Genomic DNA, 25,553 nt, shown 5'->3' with positions numbered 1-25,553 from the left:
TAATATTGCACAATTTTTACTAATATAGAGTTGTATATTCCTGCATATAACATCTCTTCATTGCACTTCAAATCATAGAATATACAATATATCATAGCTTTTTCATTTTTCCCTCCAAAATATTAACATAAATAACATAAAATATAAGAAAAGAAAAGATATATATCCATAAAAAAAAAACCATCTCATCTTTTTTACATTATTATTTTTATATTTGTATAAACTATTTTCATTCTGTCGGAGTCTGCTAGAAAAAAATCTACATTTCTCTAATATAATTTTATTAAATCTCTCGTCCTAAATTTTATTTTTTAATTTTTATTGTTTAAGTTCTCATTTATTTTGATAAATAGCGCTCTTCTCCAAATGTGGTGTATTCTTCTCGTTATTTTGTGTCTTCTGTTCATTTATCCTTTCAATTAGTATGAGTAAAAAATTAAATATTTGCACACTGTCTTGGCATGTGTCAGCAATCGGTTACTTTCGGGGAAATGAAACTACGGAACAATGAGCACCTGTACCTTCTTACATATTGTATAATAGATCGCACGCTTGAGACATTTTAATGTCACTACCTGCATATCCGTGCAGATTAACGAGGCAAGGAAAGGCGGCTGCATCAGCGACAGCTGCGCACGCATTATTCCAGTACGTAAATTAATCGTCTTCTCATTTCAAACTATAAAAATAAATATACTAGGTCTTAAGTATACTTGCAACATTTTTTTTAACAGTCATTATAATTATTTTATTGTATTGTATTATTTTACTAATTTATTAGGTGTACAACTTTGCTTCCGCCGTTTTTTTCCGAAATTCGAGGCTTTATTGTAAAAAACTGGTTATACATTTATGATTCAAAGTATTGTCCAAAGTATTGTCCCAATGATCGTGCCAATTCTTTTTGACTTTGACTCGAGTCTTCATTAAGTAATGCCTCCAATTCTGCATCTTCGAAAACCTTCTCTCTTCCACCGCTATGCCGGCCTTCGACGTGAAGATCACCGTTCTTGAAGCGTTGAAACCACTCACGACACGTTCTTTCACTAATAGCGGCTTCATCATAAGTATTTGAGAGCATTCGATGAGCCTCAGCCGCAGATTTCTTCATATTGAAGCAGAAAATTAAAACCTCCCGCAAATGACGAGAATTTGGCTCGTAAACTGACATTTTCAATCGAGAATAACTTTATGACGCGGACACAAATCGACTAATGTTTCTATGGGGTTATGTTGACAGATGCCCAAGTTTATCGCATGACGTCTATGATCTATTTATTTCGACCACTACTTACCGCTAAAGCCATCTATAGGAAAACGGCGGAAGCAAAGTTGTACACCTAATACTTTCTACATTTAATTCAAAGATTGTTTTAAACTTGTATATTTGAATAAACAAAAATTTAATAATTACAAAAATATTTTCGAGGAGAAAATACACCGTAATATCTTATGACTTGAAGAACAAGCGTAACGTGTTGAAGCATACGATCATTAATAAAAATTTGTGTACAATATTTCTATAGCGCTATTTCTTTAATGTCATCGTTCTAAGAACATATTATTGATATCTGCAGCAGATATTGCTTCGAAACGGATTTTCACAGTAAATGCTCCAAAGTAAAATGTTCTTCGCGCATTTCTCACTTTAAGAAATCACTAAACGTGCAAGTTATAAAGAAGACCCGTCATTCATTGTTTTCCCTTCGTTATCATAGTCTGTACTCCTGATTAGCTTTAGATGTTATCTACAGAACGATCGTCCTTTAATGGTTAATTTATTATTGGCAGGCTCAAAGAGTGCCTATCTCGAAATAGCTTACCGACGTACAAATGTGAGGGAATCTTATCTAATCACGCGACAGGTGCGATCGGCAATATATTTGTCCTCTTTACGAGTCTATATATCTAGCATAATACCATCCGTCATCTTTATGTCAATTCTGTATCAAATGCATTTACGAAAAGTGTTGTCGTTCACGCTTTCAATCATTAATAATTCTACATATCAAAATATTCAGATTATCAATAGGCACAACTTTCGCAAACGAACCGTTCACAACGGAAGCGTTCAAACCGTTATCGATGAACGTGTGCCATATAGAAATCTATCATACTGATATACTGTAAAATGTATACGTAACATCTATTCAATACCTTTTTCTATATATCGCAATAAATGTGATCGACTATATAAATTTCGTATAATCACTAATATAATATATATACACGTGTAATCAATTTCGGAATATTGATTGACAAATTTTCTCTCCCTCTCTCTCTCTCTTTCTTATATATTCTGTACATTTAATATTAAATAAAATAAAATAATTATTTACAATTCCTCTCTCCTCCCCCCCCCCCCGCCCCCGAGTTTGAAAATGATCAATCAGAGATTAAGATATAAAATTGTTATGAATACACATATATTTCTAGTATTTTTATCTCGAGATGTAATTTATTTATATAATGCGTGCTCCAAATACATATTAAACGTTATATAATATATTGGAATAGTATTATACAATATATGGTATATTAGAATAAATAGAAGAATAAATATTTATATATAATGAGAAATCTTTTATAAAATAATCACATCTCTATCATATGCAGAGCCGATAGTATTATTGCGATTAATATCTCGTAATTAGCGCACACTACCGATTCGCGTTCCAATGTGGCAAATTACTCCTTCCAGAAATCTGATTACAGAATTGCAGGTACGGATATAGAATGGTGCAATCCGTCGTGTAATTTAATGCATTTATCGATGTATCGAGTCACGAGCTTGTGCCCGTGCATGTACGGCTTTGGGAAGATCCATGGGATCCAAGAGGTTCATGTAATCATAAGTCTGCTCTCATCTTTGGGCGGATACCTCTCGCCTTTTCTTTCTTCTTGTTAAATCGCGTAAATAACTATCTGCACGAGACAACCTTAATCAACCATCAACCACAGCCAAAACATGATAAAAATATTTTTAAATTGCAAATTATGCTGTTAGCCAATCGTATACAAATTTTATAACTTTGGCAATCTAAAATAATGTGTAGTGACTTCTTCATTTTATTATTAACAATTCAAATTATCGCGTCGAGTCCTTGTTTTTAATCTTAAAATACAAAATCATGGTTTAAATAAATATAAACAAATTCCAAGTGAAATTAAAATGTAATTTATTGAAAATTTTCTCTCTTCTTTTTCTAAGTTAAAATTACAAGAATACTTTACGCACATGACAAATATTTAATGCAAATATTTGTCGATAAAAGGTATTTAATATTTTGTTAATTTTATATTCGTGTTTTTTGAGGAAAATTATTAATATGTTTAATTTACATAAATTTCTTCAATTTTTCTGTCATGATAAATAATTCGCAGCTTCTGCAAATCGTGGTATCTTTAAAAGGAACTATTGTCGAGAGGTAAAAATTTAAGATAGTCGAGAATTCGATTTAATGCATTTATCGAGACGACGAGTGGAACATCGTGGAACCGGGAGGTTTGTTCGCCGCTACCTGCGACGCGTTACACACATGCCGAGCTCGAAAATCTTATACATGGTGCGCATATGTGCGAGTGCATGAGAAAGAGAGAAAAAAGAATTAAGAATTTAAAAGAAGGAGAAATCGCAATACTGATAACTATCAATCGCGACCCCAAGTTCATATCGAAGGCAAAGATGAACGGCAAAGACTAACGTATTGTCGGGAGAGTATTTTTCGGATTCTAAAAACAAGATAAAAGAATATAGATATGTTTCATGGAAAACGCTCAGTATTTCGCAAAATTTAAGTTTTTTTGTTCTCTAACGCATGCGACAAAAAATATTTCAAAAAATATGTTATGTATTTACTCCATAGTTTTTATATTAATTTAAGATCAATCTCTCTCGTTATATATATTTTTAAAAACAAAATTATTTGGGAAATATAAATTATAATAGTATACAGGGTGTCCTAGATTACCCGTATACCCCTTTTCTTTCAAAAACTAAGCATTTTAGAGAAAAACGTTTTGAACAAAAATTGTATGATTTTGAGAGGAACATAAGATGGTGTCATTGATTTGACCTTGGATAGCATCGTTAAGGTCAAATCAAGGACACGTTTAATTTCTTAAACGGAACCCCCTATTTTTTATTGCATATTCTTATAGCTTATGTCGAGAGCTTTCCAAAACACTATAATAAAGTATTTTTTCATAAAGTACTTTTTGAATTATTTTATATTTTAATCTGACATATTTTGATATAAAAAATTAAATATTTCATAAAATATTCAGTTTTCGATAATCTTACCGTAATACTTTTATGTACAGAATAACGAGACAAATCAATTAGTGCCAAAAAAACAAATAATTATTTTAAAAAATATATTGTAAATAATTTTCTTAAAAACAATGTTTTTTGATACTAATTATCAAAAAGTATTTAATGAAAAAATACTTTATTATAATGTTCTGAAAAGCTCTCGAGATAAGCTACAAGAATATGTAATGAAAAATAGGGGGTTCCATCTAAGAAATTAAAGGTGTCCTTGACTTGATCTTAACGATGCCGTCCAAGGTCAAACCAATGACACCATCTTATGTTCCCCTCAAAACCATACAATTTTTGTTCGAAACATTTTTCTCTAAAATGCTTAGTTTTTGAAAGAAAAGGGGTGGTCTAGGATACCCTGTATATACACGAATTTTATAAATAGAATTATAATAAGAGAATATATATATTCAATTATAATATTTTTTAAACTTTCTGAAAAAAATACAAATATATAGAAAAATATAGAAAAATACAAAAATATGTACAAATATATACAAAATAAATACATAATAAAAAATAAAATAAATAAATAAAAATAGGTTCTTATACGAAAGAAATTTACTAAATAATCTTTGCATACAGGAAAATCAGACAGTTCGTCGATTCCAAAAATTAATTGTTCCGTAATCGAAACCAAATTAGTCCAAAATTAACAATGCAAATAACTTGGGAATTGTCGCGTGCCACGCGTATTTCACACGATGACGGTACGCGTGGCTTACTCGCGCGTACTATTTTACTTCATGTATAAAACGGTCTTTCTGCTGTCCGTTGTCGGACTGCTTTACGCTTCGCGAAGCACGCAGCGAGAAAGAGGATGAGAGAGAAAAAGAGAGAAATGATTGGAGCCCAGTGCACCTGGCCAGGTGCTACGTAGCAGTGGGTCAATATGAACATATGACGATACCACTGCGGGACCGTTGCACGAGAAAATAAAACGTATAATAATAATGAACAAGCAGACAGAAATTTCTATCTATTCGCGTTTCCGGCTCGTTAAAATAATCGTATATACGTTAATTACGTATATACTGTGAGCTTACTAAGTGCTCCGAAATTAAATCAATTAATCATTTGAGAAATAACACAAGCTAAGAAATAAAAAAGATTCTGAAGCTGTAATTGTCAAACATAAAAATTTTCAATCACATGCACAATAAATGTCATCAAAATATCATTCATATAATTTATATATATGTATAATACTCTATATTTCATTATTATATTATATATAAATTATATGCACTTTCAAATATCTTTCGAAAGAAATTTGCCTCGTTTTTGAAACATGCATAAAAAAAAAACTATTATCAAATACATAAAATTATTCTTCAACTTTAGCACTTTAATATCTTTATAGAATTAAAAAAAAAAAAAAAACACACAACTTTGAAAACACTGTATTCTTACTGTGCCATTGTTGCAATCGAAATTATACGACGCTGGAAAACCAGTCAGTCGTCTTGGTGTCAATTTTTCTTTTTCCAAATCCGAAATAGAAGACTCGCTCGACCGGATTCTAGCGATCTCTGTAAAATTGTCAAGATACCCAGCGGAAAAAGGGACTGTGCAAGGAGTCTTTTCTTCACAGGAAACACCCGCACCTGACGCGGTCAACAACGTTAGACAGCTACTCAACGAACCCTTCGAGGCCGTTGCTAATTAAGCAACAATTCCTTCCTTCCTTTCGTTGAAAACCGCCCTTCCTCCTTACGAGACTATCTTCGTCCGGTTCTCGTTGTAAAATTAATTCCCCCGAATCGCGATAAAAAAGCAAATGTTACTAGCTGGAAATGCGATTTTATTATTTTGCCAAAAAACGTTTAAAATATTGATATTTTAAGATATTTTTAAATTTGATTTGATTAAATTTTAAAGTGATATATTTATTTATTCCTTTTTAAAGATAAGAAGTAAAATTAATACGTTTAATAAATAAAATTTGAATTGATTAGAATTACAAATAGAAAGAAAGATATCTAAACTTTTCCAAGTTAATAATGAGTCAGTCGCTGACAGAACGATCTAAACCACGGACGTTTGCGCATTCGTTCTCATGAACGGCTCGTTGTAAACGGCGCCAAAGAAATCAGATATATGCATGGACACAAAAACGCTCTCAAATTTCCTTACTCGCAATTCTGTCACAATTTAATATCGATCATCAATGCGTTATACAATTGTTATGAAAAGTACCATTAAAGATTATAGTTTTTGAACAAAGCGAAGGATTAATGAAATATAAAATAGAATATAAATAAACGTAAAAAATCATGTTATATATATACATATAATTCCAAACTTACAATAGCGTATTTAGGTAATATTAATATTTTCATCTGCACGTAGTATACAATAATTTTATAAGTTTTGCGGTTTAAAAATATTTCTCGTTTTCTATACTCGCATTACACACGCTCGCGGTTTGAATTGTCTCGCACTGTCGTAAAAGACTAAAGGGCTCTCTACCCGTCCTTTGTTTTACTACCAGATACTATAATATATTCGCATTGTTTCTCTGTGGCCGGCATTCGCCTCAAGCGATTTGCGATCCAGAAAAGAAACGAGCGTTAGCACGGCTCTCTCTGGATGTGCAGGAGGAAAGACGGACTCTCTCTCTCTCTCTCTCGCTCTGATATATCGCCCGCCAGACTCAATTTTGGTGAGAGAGAGAGAGAGAGAGAGAGAGAGAGAGAGAGCGCACTAAAACTACATTGCATATCCGTTCGCGAAGGTTAACGTCGACTTTTCTTTGCAACGTGCCGCGACTCGAATTTATTTACGATCCGACCGCCTTCTTGTATCGCAATTTTTTACGTCACCTTCCCGCGCGCGTACTCTTTCTCGCCATTTTTTTAAAAACTCGATTATCGGCGCTCCTTCTTACCTCATCTTATTTTAAACAAGATTACTTACTCGAGCCTATAGAAAAAAATAAAATAAAATAAAATAAAATAAATTGTGATTCTAGCTATTTCGATAACTCGATATTAAATCCGGGGACGATCATAACTTTTTACGCAATTTTTCCAAACGCAAACCGCCACTTGTCAAGGTAGTTAACGATGTCTCAAAACATAATTTCACGATGAAAATTTACGACTGCAATATTTTACGCGTTAATCATTTATATTGTATTTTGAAAACATATATTGTCTCTCGTAATTTTAACGTTCATTCAATAATAACAAGCTTTTATAACAAGCCATCTCATAATCGGAATGCAATACGCGTGCACACACGATCGACAATGAATGTTTTATCGTCGTCGAGCTTTCCGCAACGATAAAGAATGGCGACGCGGACGTGTGCTCAGCACAGACTTTGACATGAGCGCGAACACCGGAGCCTCACTGTCGTTCCATGCGAGTAACAAAGAATCTCTAGGTATGCCACTTGCATCCGTTATCGCGATCTAATGCGAAGAGGAATGCATCGGTCGTTTAACGAGAGAAAGAGAGAGGGTGGGAGAAAGTGGCGGGGAACGGCTGGCGGCAGGTAGGTAGTAGCCTCGTCGACGACGGGTACAAGAAAGCACGTACATCACTGTCACCGATTCTTCACGCTGCTCGTCTGACTGATTTCCGCGAGTAAATCATCGCGTTTGTCCCGCCGCTTTGGCTCGAAGCGCGCGTGCGCGCGCGCGCGCGCGCAAGTTTATGAAGATTTAGTGGAACCGTACGTGGGTATGTAATGGGTACATTTGCGCGGAAATGACACAACATACCACAGGATTATCCATAAACATTACGTAAAGTCCGAATGCCTGTCGTAATCTCCCTCGCGGAGATTCGTTCGTGTCTTACAAAAGAATTCCTAAATCTAGGATATACAGAGTGTCCTAGACCACCCGTACACTCCTTTTCTTTCAAAAACTAAGCATTTTAGAGAAAAACGTTTTCAACAAAAATTGTATGGTTTTGAGGGGAACATAAGATGGTGTCATTGGTTTGACCTTGAATGGCATCGTTAAGGTCAAATCAAGGACACCTTTAATTTCTTAAACGGAACCCCCTATTTTTTATTGCATATTCTTATAGCTTATGTCGAGAGCTTTCCAAAACACTATAATAAAGTATTTTTTCATAAAGTATTGTTTGAGTTATTTTATATTTTAATCTGACATATTTTGATATAAAAAATAAAATATTTCGTAAAATATTCAGTTTTTGATAATCTTATCGTAATACCTTTATGTACAGAATAACGAGACAGATCAATTAATATAAAAAATAATTGTTTTTAAAAAAATTATTTACATTTTTTTTTTTTTTTCCACTAATTGATTTGTCTCATTATTTTGTACATAAAAGTATTACAATAAGATTATTGAAAACTAAATATTTTACGAAATATTTAATTTTTTATATAAAAATATCTTAGATTAAAATATAACTCAAAAAGTACTTAATGAAAAAATACTTTATTATAGTGTTTTGGAAAGCTCTCCGCAGATAACCTACAAGAATATGTAATGAAAAATAGAGGGTTCCAGTTAAGAAATTAAAGATGTCCTTGACTTGACTTTAACGATGCCATCCAAGGTCAAATCAATGACATCATCTTATTTTCCCCTCAAAACCATACAATTTCTGTTCAAAACGTTTTTCTCTAAAATGCTTAGTTTTTGAAAAAAAAAAAGGAATGTACGGGTGGTCTAGGACACCCTGTATATATAAGAAATATTAAAAATGCGTTTAAGATTTTTCTAATGTGAACATTCTTTAATAACGCATATAATATCGCGATATAAATTTATACGATATTTATACAATTTTATGTTGTTTTTTTTCCCCCCACAATCTTGTCAACAAAAAAAATTAATTTAATTTTTTCAATTCATCTGTTTATTACATTAAATCTGAGAATTAAATATTTTTACATTGCTCAATTCTTCAATCATTACGCATAAGATTGTACGATTTTTTTTTTTTTTTTTTTTTTTTTTTTGCAATTGCATTAAACGCAGCATTTCTCTTATCGCACCAAAATGTAATATCAAAATATAAATTTCAATTACCATGTACCATAAAATTATAGAAAACAGGCAGAGTCTCATCATTGAAGAATGAACATCCGTCAAATTCTGCACACTGTTGACGGATCTCGCTTATCTCCGGCCTTAACGATCCACGAAGCAATTATCCCTCGCGGCGGCTCAAAGACGATATAACAATAAATCAATGTCAAAATAATGATCTCACAATCAAAACAATTATCCGACCGCGATTCGATTTCGCGTGCGCGAACTACGCGGATACCAATTTAAAGTAAAAAGGAAATCACGAGACTATCGGCCTATCGATTATATCGCTGGTTGATAATTAGCTGTCGTGTTTCTACTCTCGCGAGAATTACGAGCGCCGAAACGACGATGTACAATCGAATCGGCATTCTTAATTATGGATTTAGGTAGCTGACGCAATGTGTTAACGCAACCATTCAAATCGTCGATACGACCGGTATATTTCATAGAATCTAATAAAGCAACGTTCGTATACACATGGCTCAACTATTAATTAATTAAATGCATCGTAGTAAAACGACGTATAATGAAAAAGTGTATTTGCCACGGTGATTAAAATACCGGGGGCGTTATGCACATAACGTAATTGTGTGATTTTAAGTTTTATTATTTGGCAAATAAGGAATTAATTTTTTTTTTTTGGAATTAACACGGTACAGAAATCATCAGTTCAATAATTGGGACAAATTTTTAATTTCTTGTGTTAATAAAAAATGCAATATTTTTTCGTTACAATTCGATACGCCTAATAATTTGCGTGTATATTGTATGTATGTATGCGCACCCATATTAAATTATATCAAATTATTTTAAGAGAGAAATTAACTTTTTTATATTATATTATTTTCATAATATTATATCTCATAAATATATATACAGGATGGCCCCGAATGTTCCAGCCAGACTTTGATATCTTATAGGAAATTTAATTCTGAACAAAAGATTTCCTATAAATATGAGTCGAAAAGTGCTTCCTTAAGAAGTTATCGCTCAAAAATCTCTGATGCAAAGGAAGAACAAAACGTGAAAAGAAAATGAAATAAAAAGAAAATGAAACTTAATAAATTTCTTGAAAAAACGATAAAAAGAAAAAATAAATATCTCTTTCTTTTATGAAAATAAAACAAATTCTTTTAAACTAAAATAGCACGTAATAGTAGAAAATGAATAAAAACGTGAAAAAATAACTGTTCTCAAAACGTCCCCCCCTCCCCCCGCTAGCTCCAATATACTTTCGGCATCGAGTAATAACCGATCTAGTCGCTTTACGGATTTCCTCCTGATTCAACTTTAATCGATCTAAGAATAAGTAACAAAAGCACTTTTTGTACGTTTCAAACTGGTTATATCAAAATCTATGGAACGTACAACAATCATTTTGATCTCATTTGAAAGATAGTTTAATTTTCTACAACTTTTGTTTCGGTACTTTTTGTTAAAAGACGCATATTTTCCATGATATTTGGAAAAATGTATAAAATAATTACGATTTCAGAGATTTTTGAGCGATAACTTCTTAATAAAGCATTTTTCGACCCATATTTATAGGAAATTTTTTGTTCAGAATTAAATTTCCTATAAGATCTCAAAGTCTGGCTGAAACGTTCGGAGCCACCTTGTATACAGGATATTTAATTTTTTATATCAAAATATGTCAGATTAAAGTATAAAATAACTCAAAAAGTACTTAATAAAAAAAATACTTTATTATAGTGTTTTGGAAAGCTCTCGATGTCAGCTACAAGAATACTAAATAAAAAATGGGGGTTTCCATTTAAGATTTTAAAGTTGACCTTCACATGACCTTCAAATGATTTTCCAAGGTCAAATCATTGTCACCGTCTTATGGCCCCCTCGAAGCCACACAACTTTTGTTTGAAACATTTTTCGATTTAACGCAGTGTTTTTGAGTGGGTCCTTTAAAATGGGACACCCTGTATATCAAAAATAGACAATCACACTCAGATCAGAGTAATTACAATTTATACATTTATCATTAATATAAATTCTCTAAAGTTTTAATGTGTATGTGCGCGTGTGCGCGTGTGTAATAATACTGCTAAGAATATAAACGTGATTTTTTCGATAAAACAATCGTTATCCCGAGCTATTGTAAATTATCATTACTCAATTAAGGAGATACTATTATATTAGACTATTAAAAAGATGAGCGCATCTCGTCAGAATTCTGGCTGTTACGAGATAAACGCAACGAATATGATTCTCGACTGAGTAACATGCCTCGTTAGCTCTAGCGGGTGTCAAACACACCCGAGAATCCTGAGAATTTAATGCACATAATTCTTTGAAACTCTAAACACATTTTGCATTGGTCATTGACTTTACCGTGACTTTTCTCTCAATTACAATTCTATCACAAAATTCATTGGGGAAAATCATTCTTTCGAAATTGCATTGTAATTTCTAATACACGCATATGTACGATAAATTTTAACATGAAGATATAAATGCAAACTGCTATTTTTAAAATAAGAATCAAATTTCTATTGATATAAAGTAGACAAAACAAGCATATGTATGTATATTATATGTAGCGAGTTCTCGCAATGTTTCACGCGTAAAAGTCAATTATGTTCTTCATGATTAGAAGATGAAGAAGCTTCAATAAACACTATTATTTAGAATATTCTACAGATATTTTGCACACAATGGATTTATTAATACAATTCCTTGCTATTATTCATTAAGCAAATCCGAGTGAATTTTTATATCCCTAACCAGAGATACTTTAATATGCAAGCAACATGAGATTTATATGTAAATTCATTCTTCTTACCTTGACGAAGGAGTGAAATTTGACTTTGCTCGGCGAGACAGGCGGGCTGTTCGGTGGTCTCGGTTGTGCCGGAACGTGCAGCAAGTTCTGTACATCCACTAGGAATCCCTTCCTGATGTAATGCCTGCTCTTAGGACTCGTTTGTATATCCTCCTCGCGTTTCGCCTTCTTAATCATCGTCGTCATCCTCAGGTTCTCCTTGATGTTCTGCTTACGCAGAATGTAACTCATCCTTCTCCCATTGGCAGAAAAATCGCTCTCGCAAATCCTCCTCCAAACTGTGGAAACCATACTGACCGAACACAGATCCGAAGGTCCGAGGTAAGATAGAATTTTCGATACTAAGTTCAAGTGGTTGCTCTCCTCTCCCAGGAGGGACAAGAAATCCACCTTTTCTCTTCCCGTATAATCCAAAGTAGCTCTACGATTATTTCGCAGCGTTACGCACAGGCCACGATGACTGAAATCCAGCCTCTTCGGTTTGATCTCGGATATAACGGCCAAGTCTGTGATAGACAGTTTGCTCAATTTCCGATTCTCCACCGACGTGATCACGGGACTGAGTCTTCTGCGTGCCGGTGAGATTATAATCCGCGGTATCACGACTTTGAGTCTTGGCGGTGTCGTAATCTGCGATTTACTTTTCGTTGTATGGACTAGCTTCATTTCCACATCTTCCTGAACGGGCTCCGAGGCAACGTAAGATGACGAGGGCACCGCCGGAGATGGAGGTGGTGACAAGAGTTGGAAATCCTTGGACGCAGGAGTGATGAGTACCGTACTTCTCCAATTCCTTCTGTTTTTCATCCCGAGTATCTCGGCGCATTTATTGTCAACGCAGCTCGGCGTGGAGTGCACCAGACTGAGACTTTGGTTGATATTCGTGCAGGATGGTTCCAGCACCGACTCCTGTTCGATGGAACTCTCGGAGATGAGGTAGTCGGATTCCGAGGCGTTCAATGCGCGATTGAGCTTGGAGCGGTGTCTCTGCACCTTCTCGCATTTAAATGGATCCGCACGGAACCTGCTGTGCTTCTTGGCGGATAATAACGCGCCGGAGGACGATCGTGTCCTGTAACCGCTTACCATCGCCGAGGTGCAACCGCTGGTATGCGGCGTCAGGATAGACAGGTAGCCGCTATCGACACTGTCGTGGCAACTGTGCCTGCTGGTGTCGACGGAGACGCGCGGCGTCTGGCACGACGCGATGTGCACGCTCTCGACTTCCTCCATCGTGCTCGGGACGACGCCGTTTTTACCTACCTCGAAATTAAAATCCGTCGTTCCGTGGTGAAGCTATCTTGCTTGCCGCTCGACGCCACGCGTACGATGCGGGCAAAGTGACATATTAAACGATATATTCACGCGTTGCCATCGATAAAATTACGCAAGGTTAGTTATGTTATATTTCGCATTTTAATCAAACAACACACGCAAAGGTCGCTTTACTTATCTGTATCAGGCCATCATAGGCAAATAAAGATAACAGTCTCACACGTGTTTATTAACTTCGACTATTTTTAACTAGTTTACTTAACTGTTGACTTTTGTTTATGGCATCTGCGGTATAATATATGAAAACGATCACACTGAGACAACACACTTTCGTGTTTACCGAAATACGTACACAAACACACAATTACAAGTTGCTAACGCGTTAACGTATCGACATCTCTACTAAATCTCGAAAACGTCGACGGACGAATGTCAATGTCGTATCGCGGCACTGATCGTTTTCCGATTTATCGCGTCCCCGACAAGTGAACATACGCCGCGAAGTTCGACGAAAGCGGATTCGTCGCGCGGCGCTTGACGTTTCGATAATGTTGACACGCAACTCTCACATCGCTTCGCACTCTACTCACGTGTGCGTCGCGCGGGAAACGCTCGCTTCGCATCTGCCCTTTCCCCTCCTTTCCCCTTCTTCTCGCCCCTACCGCCGCTCTCCAATAGCGCCGGCCGTAAACTCATGGAGAAAGGTTACCCTCTGCGCGCTTCGTAAATAAGAGGCTAACCGGCATCCCGACCGGCTTTCACCGCGATTGACTTTCACGCGCGCGTATTTCGCGATGTGTCGCGACTCGAACAACGTGTCACGCGATTCGGTTCGCGCGAACGGCCGACCGACTCTCAAACAAACGTAGCTTACCCTCGACTAATTGTCACTAAAAAAAAAAACAATCAGGGGTGAGCGGACCGGGGAAACATGATGCGCACGCAGCTCCTCCCTTCGAGCGTCCATACGCCGCGGCGTTCTATCGATACATTGAGAGCAAAACGCTCATGTATTTCGTTCCTACGCCGCGCACGCCCCCCCCCCCCACGCGCGCGCTAATCGGCCAATCGCGCGCCTCGCCTCGTCCCGCCGTTCGTTGCCAAGCGGCCTTATTGGCCCCGGTGTCCCGGATGCTGGAAAGGCGCGCGCGCGGCTTTTTGTTGCCGGGGAGATTTTCTTCTTCCCTCTCGAATTTTCGTGCGACGCGTGTGCGCAGTACACGCCGTATATTGGGGTGCACATCCGGTGTTACTAATGCTTCTCAATCGCCGATCAAAGCAGCGATATTAGCTTTTTCTCTAGGAAAATGTGAAGAAATTTCTACGGCAAAATTTCTCACGCTTTCGTCTTAGGAGAAATTACGTGTTTGCTGTCCATAAATTGATCAATTAAACAATTTGTTTGAATTTTAACGCGCGCGCGATACCACTTGAATGATTGAAAATGTTAATTATTAAAATACGTATCTCACATTAATATCGCGAAAATTAAAAGACAAAACTGGAAAGAAAAGAATATTAGTGAAATCGCAATTTATTAAATATATTGGAACGATTTTTTTTATAAAATCTATTTAGAGAAACTTTATTTAATGATGTGTTTAAAATATATAAGATACACAATATCATTTTTTATTCCTAATTGATTTTTTTTTTTTTTTTAATATAACAGCAGCATAAATAAAAAGTATTCCAATCATTTTACCATTATGTAACGCTGGCACTAACGTTATCTACTAATATTTTATGTACTAATAATACTGTAAGATACTGGCAGTATCATACAGTTGCTGGTGGCGCTGGCGCATGCGTATTATCGGTTATAAGCGCCATATTCAAATGATGTTAGCAACGCGTTTTCTTAGATACATAAACTATTTATTTAACAAATGCGTATTGTCATAGCAATAGAAGTGTTTGTGAGATCGAGAAGCTGCCTGAGAGTTTTTTATTGTAAACCACGATACTGAACGGACGTGTCTCGTTGATCTCGTGTGATATTCTTTAATCGATTAATCACATTTATATTCCGAGTTCATTATTGTTTGTGTGTTTGCGATTATACGTTGACCAATAAAAACATGTGTGTTAAGTGCTTCAATTGGTTTTCTTATTCGATTTTTCACATTCATAATAATAACTATTCATTTTGCTCAATAATTCATAATTCAACTGTTAAAATATTACCCTTCTCGAAAGCCATTCTCTTGACAAACTACAATTTGGCTCGGTGTCTTACAATACAAATTTCTGCTCTTTCGTTTTGAAAGAGAGAGCAACAGCATTCTTTATAACTGTGTTCGAAGATCTACCGTCAAGGAAAACAATGTTTAATTAACCAATCAGGACAAAGAAATCTTTGCTATTTTATTTAACGGTAGATTTTCAATGGCAAAATCGGGGAACTCTCTCCGAGTTCTAGCAGCATTCTAGACACAGGTTGACATTGTTGTTATCTGTCTTCAACTCTATTTAATTCATATTTTTTCTTATATTTTCTTTTCTCTGTTATACGATTATAGCTGCGGTCGAGAAGACACTAAAGATGCTTCGAAGCATTGCATTAACCAATCAGAATAAAGAAATCTTTACTCTTTTTCTCCTGATTGGTCAATCAAACGCTTCGAAGCATTGCATTAACCAATCAGAATAAAGAAATCTTTACTCTTTTTCTCCTGATTGGTCAATCAAACGCTTCGAAGTATTGCATTAACCAATCAGAATAAAGAAATCTTTACTCTTTTTCTCCTGATTGGTCAATCAAACGCTTCGAAGCCTTTCTAGCATCTTCCCGACCACAGTCCATGCATGCAACCTAGCTTCGTATACACTTGCGCATGCGCATAGTTTTATCAGCTTACTGATTCAACTGATCGAACAATGTTGTTTATGATCGTACGTATTTATTTATATTATTGACACGATAGCGGTTGTGTGAATTATAAAGAAAAAGAAGAAGAAAAATATTGCAACTTATATTAAAATGGAATCCAGCAAATCTGAATCTACGCAAAAACCGACTATGATATATATTTGCGGAGGTAAAGGCACACGTATTCAGTTTTATTTCTTAACCTCTCTCTTTTATAAATAAAGTTTTAATATTGATATTTTTCAATATTTTTATTATATATATATATATAATAATATATATATTTGTATATATGTATATTTGTAAAATTAATTTTTTATTAAAGATTTTATAAATTATATCAATTGTTTCTCGATGAAATTGACAATATTATATTCACGCATTTTCTTAAAGAAATATTCGAAATTTCTAGAATTATGTATCTAATAATTACGCAGAATATATGGATATTGATATATAAAAAAAAAACAATTATTTCTGTTTGTTTATATTGTATTTGTATAATCAAATTTAAAATTCGTCATTTTAGAATGTCATCACGATAATGAGATACGGTCCAGAGATCCTATTCGATGCAGGGAATGTGGATATCGAATTATGTACAAAAAGCGCACTAAAAGACGTATCCTTTTTCATATTTTCTAAGTTAATTTAATTAATAATTAAATTATTATAATCTCAAACCTAAATATCGAGAAATTTTCCTTAATTATACTTTTAGTTGTTGTGTTTGATGCACGATAAGCACAATAAGCAAATAACAAACAATGTACAATGTTTTGAAAATTTATAGCTATTAATGTAAAATATATATTATCTTGTATGTTAAGGGTTGCTTAATTTTTAATAAATAATACAATTTTATCGCAAATCAACTTTTTATTCCTATCCCACATTGCCTCTGTTCCTAGAATTGTACTTTCGTTCTTGCAAAATCACTGTACAAAGTCATTTTCATATTATGAACTTTTCTCCGTACAATTTACGTTACAATCTCTGGACCAATAGATAGTCATACTTGATAAAATCTATGTGTATTTATGTATTAATTCAGAGAATGCATAATATATAAAACGCTCTTTCAGCAATGTTCTTTCTTTTATTTACAATAAATAAAAATTATATATTCTCATCAATAGTTTAACAGAATTCACAGAATCAGAAAAAATGTAACGATGACACTGACAAAACTCGTTGGCATAAAATCTATTTGCTACCTTTCTCAAGTATACACTTATAACACATACGCTATAAAATTATCATTCCGGTCCCATTATCTGATATCGATAGGCAAAAAAGCCCAATACGGTTGGATTCAATTAAAAGTTTTCATGATAAAGTTGCTCAAACCACAGATGATTTGTTGAAGCAGCCGCAGCTCAAAGAAGCACATGACATTTTATGCGTGCATAAAGATGATGAATTACTCTCTTTTCACATTCCTTTCTCTCTCTCACTCTCTTTTCTTTCTTTCTTGCGCGCGCGCGGGGAAAAACATTTATAAAATCTTAAAGATCTATAATACATATAAAATACTATATTGCCAGGTATTTGTGCCATCGTTTACACAATGTGTGTGTGTGTATAAAATTTAAATCATCTAAATTACCAGAAAAATATGGAACTGGGAGAGGGAGCTGGAGCAAAGAGTTTCTTCGGAAACATCTCCTGAAATCGAGTGTCGAACGCCGATTCGTCTGCATAAAAAACATAAACTGGTATAAAACCATCTAGAAGCCGTACAAACTTTTTCGCGACCATTCTTTTTTCTCCATTATTCTCAAAATCTAATACTGAGTCTGAAAGAAGCCAAGCCAACCTTTTTTTTTTTTGTGTGTAAATTGTAGATGCGAGCATGTATACACACGCTCTCAATAATAAATATGTCTCCATTTTTTTTATCAGATATATACTTGTACTTACTTTAGGATATTAGTTTATAATATGGTTCTTTTTTAGTACTTATCGCAAATACAGACTCTATTTAATCGAATTCGAATATCGTAAAAGTTATATGCTGAATCGTCTTAATGAAGAAATTATTATATTAAATGGTATAATAGATGGTATAATATATAGAAAGGAAGATATTGGAATACAATTAAAACGTGTTAATCGCATGTTCGTGAATTACATAGCTGAATCTTTTCCGAAATAATAAGGAGCAACAATTAGAATAGCATATCGATCATTCAATGCAAGAAAGTAATAAACTTTGCTTTTTAAAATAAGAGATTTAAGATTAATCATATTTCTGATAAATATTTTTCCTATAATTTAATTTTCATATATATTTCTCTAATTCATAATTAAAATTATTCTTCCATCGGCTTCTTGAATTTAAATGACCAATATATTATATTAATTATATAATCAAGTAACTCTCAAATTACTACTGAGATATATTATTCTCGATATCTTAATGAAATCAGCTATTTTGAAGTACCTGCTATTTAGAGATATATATTCAATACTCTATCACTTGAACAATTATCGAAATCAAAAATATTTTTGAAAAAATATTAATTGAAATATAAAAATTATAATCAATATATTCTTTTTTCCACATTTCATAATTATATTTCAAAATCATCATATTTTGTGATGACGTACACAGTCATATTTTCTTGATCTTGAAATCGCATAGTATTATATGTATACGAATTTTAAAAAGTGATTATAACAAAATTTTGAAATTGTTAAAATCTTTTTACAATTTTTTATGTATAAAAATTAATATGATATTATTTAATTTCACAGATATTGTCATACAATACTTTTCAAACGTTCAGTTTAATGTAGAATTTGAATTGCGATCCTGTTCAGAGTGCACACTCAAAACTGCAAGTCCGTTACCAAGTAAATCTAACTTGTACTGTGTGACATTCGATTTGATCAAATGATAAAACGCATAGCCATCTATCGTCTCGGTTAATATCGAGAGATCAGTGGATATGATATGTATACGTTTGAATATATCTGATATTTCTACGAACAACTATGTTTCGAAAATATATTGAGAATATGAATCTATAATTTGGCAAAGTACATTCTTTCAAAATCACATATGAGTATACATGCGAATAGTCAGGAGAGATGTATGTTACACGTATTTGCAAAATATGCATTTCACATGAAAAAATCGCATTATTTATCATTTATATTGAAAGTCAACTTTGATGTATCATTGTTTTCGCTGATCTCTTCAAACGCAAATTGTTGGCTTGGCATTTTGGGTACATAAAACACATGTACATCTTGGAAGCTCATATGTAGTTTTGCGGTCGGAGTCAATAGAATTGTATAGATAATAGATATACATCCAAAATGCTATGTTAGACTATGCTACATTGATATTGTTTAGTGACAATCACTTGGACTGGACCTCATTGTATACAATTGTGCAGTCATTCCATATATCCGTATCTCTATTATCTTAGCCCAAGCACATCTAGGTACAAATTGTGATAAACGGTATCTGATTATGCAGTATAGGAAAGACATTGTCGTGCTTGAGTGAGATATCAAAACTGCATATAGCATTACAGATAGATAAACAGTTAATTATAAGATACGGTAGCTGTCGCTCATGGAGGGTATCTGGCTTCTTAAATGTCTTAAGCAGAATCAGCAAATCGGTCCCTCAGAGCATTTAACGAGTAAGATCAATAAAGATTTAAACTAACATCAGATGTAAGATATGGAGATAACTAAACAATATCTAGCAATGTTTCCGATAAAATCAAAGTAGATATACTTATCACATCCTATTTACTTGTAAGAAAATCTTTCAAGACATGAAACTAAAGAATTTGCTGCGTTTAATAAAAGTGTTTGTAAATGTATAAGTAATCTGAGCAACCGATACAATTTCTGATTTCTGATTTTTCTTAAAACTATAATAGAGACTAACATGATTTCTCACATTATATTATACATAAATATATACAAACACGCATTTCCTCTTATATCAACAATAACTCTCATAGATGTTCGCGTACTAATATCATACAAATATATATATAATATATGGTATAATATATGTATATAAGCTTTATATCAGTTTAAAGTATAATATTAGAATACTCTTCAACATGTTGAAAGCAACATTTGCACTTTAAATACAGAATCACATGCTAGTTCATTGCACGTCATGCTCGCTACAAGAGATACTATTGTGTATAAATATTATAATTATTATCAAATACTCTCTCTCTCTCTCGCTACGTTTTTTTCTTTTTACTTACGCCTTATATCATGCCGATTTTATGGGAAAGAATGTAATCTTATAGGAGGACTGTACAAGCGGACTGTTTACAATATAAGTGAACCGATATTTATAGCAGAAGAAATATGATCAAGACAGTACTTCTTAATTTATGTTCTTAAACATAAACATTTTTACGATGTCTTTTATACTTCTCTAATAAATTTTCTAAAATTCTCAGAAATTTGTGAAATACTCCGGCAACGTAAAATTACAATTATTACAAACAACGCGTGATTTGTTTAAATCTTTGCAAGCGTTCAACATGCGTTAATACGTTAATTTTTAAGAAATCTTTCTCCGCAAGAACATAAAACATTGTACTACTTATTGAGATTTTTTTTTTTTAGAATGTACCGCGCGAGACTTTTCTCTGTAAGATATCTGTGATGCGTTTTCTATAAGATACATTTTCTTAAAACCGAGTGTTCGAAGTGTGTAACATTGCAGACACCATCCAAACAAATTCTTTAGCACGCTATATCATTTTGGCACTATGTATCTTCTGGTCTTTGCCTACTGTGATCTTCCTTCACTACAGATTCCTCTGCGATTCTTTTCTGAGTATTCTCTTTTTCCCTACTACATTTACCCGCACTCCTATCTCCATGGATATTTGTACTAGAATCTGTTTCAATATTATGTTCAACAAAACGGTGTACTTGTAATTCGTTTATGGTACGCGTAGATACGGAGCAAACTTGGCACTTGTATGATTGTAAATTTTCTTCTGCCCTCGTGTCTTCCATTGAAACGACGGCCGGTATTGTTCGATGTTCTTTAACAACATAATCGCGCCTCTGCTGATTAAACTGAGGACTGCGTAGACGAGCATCGTTAATGGCTTTCGATTCTTCGGTAATGATTGGCACATGATATGATCGGGAAACGTCTGCATCTGTTGTCGTTTTTACATATTGTGCGTGAAGTGCGTGCTGCGGTATAGGTTCACCTTCGTCTGACGAAGTTTCACCACCGCTCACAATCGGCCCGGGCAGAGTTTCCGAATCCCATTGCACAATTTTAGCAGGATCCTTCCCGCATAATCTCTGAGCCAATATCTGTCAAGAAAATCCGGTTTGTTTATTGGTGTTCTTTTTGTTGAATTTGCGAAAAATGCGTGTATTTAAAGTTTGTTTTATACGAACCTGCAGACTATTAAGACTATTATCACAGTCTGTTGTGTCAATGTCATTCAAGTTGACACCAGATCGTTCCATTTCCGCAAATGTTCCAAATGGTAATTTACCCAAGCATTCTAACTTCATAATATGCATCTTGCTACGAAGATGCTTGGCCAAATGTCCGTGTATTCTGAACGCTATTTTACAATCTGTACATTTGAAAGGCCTGGGATTGCTGCTAGTCGCTGCACCAAATGTGGAAGTCATACTGACCTGTAATGAAATATATTTATTGTATATATATATATATATAATCTAAAGCTAAAAGTGCTATAATATTGCTTGCGGAGATAAATTTCGTTGCTTACCTTGTTATGATGAGAAACGGATCTCTCATGTTTCGTTAAATGGCCTTTAGTCCGAAAGGAAACTGCACAACTTTCGCATCTGAATGGCCGCTCAAAATAATGAATATTGATATGCAATCGTAACTGACTAGGCCTGTTGAACACCTTATTACAAATTCCACATATACTCCTACCATCCTCTGTCAAACTGTAACCACATTTCATATAATCTTAGTTTTCACAATCCAAAATGTTTTGAAAAGTAATTGTTTTGATATAAATGCAGATCAAATGAACATGCAGATCTAAAAGCTGTGAATTATAAAATTTAATTAAGTGCTATTTTTTTAATTAAGTATATAAATAAAATATTTTTAATGGAATATTTAATTTTTTACAGATCGAGAACATGATCTAGAATTTATATTTGTGTATACGAATTGATATTTACATAAAAAGTTGTGTATATATATATATATATATATATATATATATATATATATATATATATATATATATATATATACACACATACAGAGTGTCCGATAATTTTTGACACACTCGAAGTGTGAAGGTAGATTGGCTCTGAGAAGGAAAATCCTGTACCATTTTGCAATTTTCGTAATAATTGTTGAGAAATTAATTAAAAAAGATCGACCAATTCGCACGAGTATAAGCGCGGAGCGAGAAGAGACAACCCAAAAGTAGACGCGCGACAAAATTTTGGGAGGAGCGCGCTTTACAAATGACAACAGTTACGTATGAGCGGTACATAATGATGGATTCTCGCGTCTAGATCTAGCAATCACATATCAATACTGCCCATATCAGGCCGTTCTTTTACGCGCGGTGATACTTGCGCAAATTGGTCGATCTTTTTTAATTAATTTTTCAATAATTATTACGAAAATCGCAAAATGGTACAGGACTTTTCTTTTCAGTTTAACCCAATCTACTGTCACACTTCAGATGTGTCAAAAATTATCGGACACCCTGTATATATACATATACAGGGTAGCCCCGAACGTTCCAGCCAGACTTTGAGATATTATAGGAAATTTAATGCTGAACAAAAAATTTTCTATAAACATAAGTCGAAAAATGCTTTCTTAAAAAGTTGTCGCTCATATATATATATATATATATATGTGTGTGTGTGTGTGTGTGTGATGATAATAATAATTATTATTATATATGTGTTAGTATATATATGTATTATTATATATATGTTACACATATCGAAGATTTTCGTATTGTTTTTAAAAAAAGCAAAAAGATGACATTTGTTTTATTAATTTCTATTCTTGTATTTCTCTTTCAATCCATCTTTAATAAATTTAATGTAATATATTTAATATATCATGCACCAGTTAGCATTAACAAAATAATAAAGAAACAATTATTCATTTACCTAACGTAATTAGGCGCTGGCCCACTCGATGGTTGTAAAAATTCTGCTTGCGGTTTCGGATTTCCTGTATTCGGTGATGGTGATCGAAAATCTGGGCCGCCGACGACTATCTTTCTGACTACTGCTCGCTTCATACTGTCCGGTGTATTTTGTTTGACGGTATCCGCGTTTTGTTTCGTATCGTAATAGATAATTTGTGCTTCCTGCGGCGATTTATTTCTCGCGTCGACGTTTTGCGACTTGAGCGGCTCGTGCATAGGCGACTGCATTATCTCGTAACCGGCACGGGGATCTTGAGGCTGCGCTCTATATTCCAAAAGAGCCCTCATCTCATTGCTCGACGGTCTATTATCTGAATTTGTTTGCCGCACTTCCATGTTTGTCGACGGCATAAGCTCCTGGATGACTTGTATATCGTGAGCGAACGATGGCTTGTACTCGCGACTAGGCGATCTCATCTCTTGACCGCGCATTTTGTATTCTTGTTGACTCGGTAGCCTCAGCTCATGATTCTGCGTTCTGTACTCTTGACCGGGCGTTCTGATCTCTCTGCTGGGCGGTCTTAGATCGAGATTCCGTGGACTCTGCATTCGACTATCACTAGTCGTGAGTCTCACCTCATGATTCACAGGCCTCATTTCCTGATTGGCAATATGACATTCCCTAGACCTTTCTACCTCACTCATCATTTTCATTGCATTGAACATGGAACTTCTATCAATCTCATTGCTCGAGTGTTGCATCAACGGTGGCCGGTTATCCATATTCAAAGATTTCGGTGAATGGCAATCGATACTGGGCGTGTTGCGGATAGGTGCAGTAGAACAAATCGATCTCTCCATCGAGGTACTAGTCTTGCTCATAGATAGACCATATTCGATACTTGGCCTTGTACCAGTGGGACCGTTAGTTAGACTAAGCTCAAAGTTTTCACGATCAGAAACCAGATGATTAGATTGTTCTTTATCCTTGTGAATAGTCTCGTAGTCGAATAATCGTCTTTCCATTGCCATATTGTTCAGATAAATTTTCTCCCTGATTTCCATCTTAATGTCGTCACTAGTGTGTTTTGCCATGTGCTTAATTCTAGACCCCATAACAATATGTTGCATTTTACTGGGATCGGTGTACGTCACTGATGGAATGCCGTTGGAATCCATATACCTGGATCTACTGAGATCCTGATGCCGTGGATAAATATCTCTTTCTTGTATTTGTTTGTTGTCCAATTTGATGTTTCCCACGCGATACTGCTGCTTCATTTTACTGTCCATCATATGTCTCTCTGTAAGATACGCCTGCAACATGTGGCCTTCCGCGTTCGGTTTCCATTCTCTACCCTGTATAGGCAACCGCTCCATCGTCTGAACTATTGTCTGCAATAGAACCGGTTCTGAAACGGGAGTCAATATATCTGCTGGTCTAGCTCTTTGTGAAATTGGCGAGAGCAACAATTGGGCCGTCTGCTTCGTCGTGAGATCCATGGGCTGCGAAAGTTGATGACGCGACTCTGTGACATCGGTAATCTCCTCGATCTCCAAGTCAGAGTCATCTTTCTTCGATGACTGAATGACACTGATCCTCGTCTCTTCCGTAGCGTCGCGGCTCGATGGGAAATAGTAACGGTGCGATAATTCATTTTGTATTAGAGCCGTTTCTTGCGCGGCAATATTTTGGCTGCTCACGATCGATGTACTCGTTGCGGTAGATACAATATCCACCGTAGAAGTCGTCGGTAGGGTTAGCGTATATGGATATGTCGTAGGTCTGCCGGATGGCAGTAAACCTGGCAATCTGTTCGTCGCGTTATGTTGCGAAAGACTCAATAGACTTTGCGCCGCTTCTTGCTCTTCGCTACCAGACTCTTCGCTCTCCTCGCCATCGCTATCATCTTCCTCTTCCGAAGATTCTTCCGTATTACCACCACCGGCCGCTAATCGTGCAATGGCCTCCTTGTCAATATTCTCATCGCAGACGGTCGTAGGAACTGGTACCACGCCAAACTCCACGCACTTCTTGTAATGAGCCTTAGATTTCATGTGCTTCGTGAGGTTGCCTTTCGTTTTGAAGCTATTGTACAAATAATTAAAACTACGTGATAAATACT

At 34.8% G+C, this 25,553-nt stretch overlaps 3 protein-coding genes across 7 annotated transcripts in view; 1 reads left to right on the top strand and 2 right to left on the bottom strand.

Moving 5' to 3' along the window:
- LOC138942909 (uncharacterized) overlaps window positions 1-14,311 on the bottom strand; it is a 57,854-nt gene extending 43,543 nt beyond the window's left edge. The window contains exons 1-2 of one of the 2 annotated variants that reach the window (XM_070313383.1): window positions 12,151-14,311; window positions 10,904-11,287 (exon numbers count right to left, since the gene is read on the bottom strand). In XM_070313383.1, coding sequence (XP_070169484.1) covers window positions 11,273-11,287; window positions 12,151-13,383 — 1,248 coding nt within the window. In that variant the 5' untranslated portion in view covers window positions 13,384-14,311 and the 3' untranslated portion in view covers window positions 10,904-11,272. Of the gene's footprint in view, window positions 1-10,903; window positions 11,288-12,150 lie in introns of those variants that run through there. The other variant, XM_070313382.1, reaches the window with a different exon arrangement.
- Window positions 14,312-16,295: 1,984 nt separating this feature from the next.
- Window positions 16,296-17,162, top strand: Rpb12 (DNA-directed RNA polymerases I, II, and III subunit Rpb12). Its single transcript, XM_070313536.1, has 3 exons — window positions 16,296-16,466; window positions 16,827-16,919; window positions 17,019-17,162. The coding sequence occupies exons 1-3, from the start codon at window positions 16,409-16,411 to the stop codon at window positions 17,039-17,041; spliced, it is 174 nt and encodes a 57-aa protein (XP_070169637.1). The 5' UTR covers window positions 16,296-16,408; the 3' UTR covers window positions 17,042-17,162.
- A 613-nt stretch (window positions 17,163-17,775) lies between these two features.
- The window catches only part of Shn (schnurri), a 194,162-nt gene continuing 186,384 nt past the window's right edge, over window positions 17,776-25,553 (bottom strand). For 3 of the 4 annotated variants that reach the window (XM_070313527.1, XM_070313526.1, XM_070313524.1), the window contains 4 exons: window positions 23,447-25,537; window positions 22,057-22,243; window positions 21,713-21,961; window positions 17,776-21,625 (listed from right to left, as the gene is read on the bottom strand). In XM_070313527.1, the coding sequence (XP_070169628.1) occupies window positions 21,059-21,625; window positions 21,713-21,961; window positions 22,057-22,243; window positions 23,447-25,537 (3,094 nt within the window). In that variant the 3' untranslated portion in view covers window positions 17,776-21,058. The remainder of the gene's footprint in view (window positions 21,626-21,712; window positions 21,962-22,056; window positions 22,244-23,446; window positions 25,538-25,553) is intronic. The other variant, XM_070313525.1, reaches the window with a different exon arrangement.

Source organism: Polyergus mexicanus, unplaced genomic scaffold (assembly GCF_030449975.1).
Source record: "Polyergus mexicanus isolate NDT 795.1 unplaced genomic scaffold, iyPolMexi1.0 SCAF_24, whole genome shotgun sequence".
Taxonomy (NCBI): Eukaryota; Metazoa; Arthropoda; class Insecta; order Hymenoptera; family Formicidae; genus Polyergus; species Polyergus mexicanus.
The sequence above is the reverse complement of the archived record's forward strand: the minus strand, read 5'-3'. Positions and strand labels throughout refer to the sequence as shown.

Bases quoted from the DNA above. Each gene is read 5' to 3' on its own strand.
- Rpb12 (XM_070313536.1), top strand. From the start codon at position 16,409: ATGGAATCCAGCAAATCTGAATCTACGCAAAAACCGACTATGATATAT. The intron at 16,467-16,826 runs GTAAAGGCACAC...TCGTCATTTTAG, and splicing joins TATGATATATATTTGCGGAG to AATGTCATCACGATAATGAG. The intron at 16,920-17,018 runs GTATCCTTTTTC...TTATACTTTTAG, and splicing joins CAAAAAGCGCACTAAAAGAC to TTGTTGTGTTTGATGCACGA.